The sequence below is a fragment of the Chaetura pelagica genome, unplaced genomic scaffold (genome assembly GCF_000747805.2).
Source record: "Chaetura pelagica isolate M959 unplaced genomic scaffold, ChaPel_1.0 scaffold1690, whole genome shotgun sequence".
Taxonomy (NCBI): domain Eukaryota; kingdom Metazoa; phylum Chordata; class Aves; order Apodiformes; family Apodidae; genus Chaetura; species Chaetura pelagica.
Genome location: NW_009951697.1, coordinates 4,799 through 7,032, shown reverse-complemented (window position 1 = coordinate 7,032; position 2,234 = coordinate 4,799). Strand labels below are relative to the sequence as shown.

Genomic DNA, 2,234 nt, shown 5'->3' with positions numbered 1-2,234 from the left:
TGGCCCTGAGCCTCACCCGGCACCGCTGCCGGACAGGAACGGACTAGGGGAGCTGTGCCAGCTCCAGGCATGGCGTGCTGAGCTTGCACCGGGCTGTGCCACACAAACAGATCCACTTCTTCTTTATTGTGCCCTGAAGAAATGTCCCTGCTTCCTCCCCTGAAACGGGCTCTTCAGCCTGGTGGGCTGCGGTGCCACATGTCACTTGGCAGCCACCCGGACACTGGCGTACTCGGGGCTGGCTCTGACGGGTCTCTTGCTGCGCCGCGGGGCCTTGGGCAGGGGCTGCAGCTCAGCGTAGTGGATCTCCTGGGGCTCCTTGCTGCTCTGCTGCTGGAGAGCACACAAACGGTGGATGCTGCTGCTCACCCAGTGCCCTCCCAGGCCCTGGAGCCTTGGGATATCAGCGCCAGGCGCTCTTCCCTGGATTCATGTCTCTCTCTTACCTGGCTGGGCAGTTGTGAGGTCTCTGCATCCAGGACTTTGCTGCCGGGGGAGGAAGGGTGGCCATTAGAGCTGAAGGAAGCTGGGTCCCCTCCCCACCCAGCACTGCTTTCCTCAGTTTCCCTCCCGAATTTTAGCGGGGATCTGAAGCACGTGGCCACACTTGATGCCCACTCTGGAGGCAAAAGAGAGGGATGAGGTGCTGTCTGTGTATCTGGACCAGGCTCAGACACCGCGAGCAGGGGCTGCAGGAACTCCCCAGCAGGGGTTGCTCCCCCCCATGTGCTCCTTTGAAAAGCAGAGCGAAGCTGCACAGCACAGTGATGACTCTGTGGGCAAAGGAGATTTTCTGGGGAAAATTACTGCTCCAGAGGGAAAGGAAACCAGGATAAGGTAGGTGGAGAAAGCAGTTTCCTCATTTCCAGGTGTAGAAGGATGAGGTGGTGGGTACAAACCTAGGGGTGCTGGGGGTCCCTGCACAGCACTGCAGAGGGACGGGTAAGAAGCTGCCCGTGGCTGCTGACCCGTCCAGGCTCTGGTTCTCTGCCTGACCTTGGTGCTTCCTCCTGTACATGTAAAAGGCGATGAAGAGGCTGAGGAGGAGGAGGAGGCAGAGCACTACAATTACAGCCACCGTGCTGGGAACCAGGGCTACGTCTGTGGAGACAGAAGGCAGAGCAGGGTGAGGGCAGTGGGCGCGGGGCAGGGGACCCCACTGCGGGCAGGGTGGGGGCCGTGGGAGGGGGTCCTGGGGAGCAGCATCCCACTGGGCTGTGCTCACCATGCAGGGACACCTCGGTGCCCTTTCCCTGTTGGAACACCTCATCCCCACGGCCCAGCACTTTGCGGAACTTGATGCAGTAATAGGTGCCGGCGTCCTCAGGGTGAACGTTCCCAATGTGGATGCTGAAATCCGTGTTGGACCAAGGCTCTATCCTTGTCACACGGGGTGGGGGGGGGCTATTCTGGTCATAAATAGTCTCATTCTCGCTGCCCAAGCCCTTCAGCCACTTCGTGGGACCAGCGGGACCCGCTCCAGACGTGGTGCAGGTCAGGGTGAGTGTGCCACCCACGACCACCGACACCTTGTCCTGGGGTTGCCACAGCTGGAAGGCAGGATTCGTCTGGGCACCCACACCTGGACACAGTGACAGGAGGGTTTGGGGCTGAGCCACAGAGCCAGATGAGGGCTCGCTCCACCCCTCCTGAGCTGCACAGGCCTCAGCTCGCTCAGAGTTTGCAGCAGCTCAGCTGAGAAATATTCCTGGAAATGGCAGAGACAAACCACAGGCACTGGGAGCTGAGGTTAAAACTGAACAAGGGACAAACTTGCATCCCATGTCGTGTCATTATCTGGAAGGCACTGTTGGTGTTTAGAGTCCAGAGAGGTACAGAGCCAGCCAAGGGGAATTCCTGGCAGGAAAAACTCCTGAATGCTGTTAAACATTAACGTCCCAGCTCTGCTCAACAGGAGCCAGGATTACTGGGAGTCTGCCAGGAACTGGGGGTCCACAGCCCGGGGCTGTGCCCTGCCAGCCAGGAGAGGCTCAGAGCAGGGACGTGCAACCCAGGGGCCAGCACAGCCCCCAGACCCCCCCTGCCCAAAGCCCCCTTCTACCTTCAGCACCGGATCAGCAGGGGTTGGACCCCTCGGGGCAGGGCCCTGCACCCCTAGGGCTCGGCACAGGCCGGGGCTCGGGGCTCTGCATCCCGGGGCTCCGCATCCCGGGGCTCTGTATCCCCGGGGCTCTGTATCCCCGGGGCTCTGCATCCCGGGGCTCTGCATCCCG

At 61.1% G+C, this 2,234-nt stretch overlaps 1 protein-coding gene across 1 annotated transcript in view; it reads right to left on the bottom strand.

Moving 5' to 3' along the window:
• Positions 1-201: 201 nt before the first annotated feature.
• LOC104397473 (tyrosine-protein phosphatase non-receptor type substrate 1-like) overlaps positions 202-2,234 on the bottom strand; it is a 2,561-nt gene continuing 528 nt past the window's right edge. The window contains exons 2-5 of the mRNA XM_010007472.1: positions 1,226-1,582; positions 969-1,101; positions 447-486; positions 202-333 (exon numbers count right to left, since the gene is read on the bottom strand). Coding sequence (XP_010005774.1) covers positions 202-333; positions 447-486; positions 969-1,101; positions 1,226-1,582 — 662 coding nt within the window. The remainder of the gene's footprint in view (positions 334-446; positions 487-968; positions 1,102-1,225; positions 1,583-2,234) is intronic.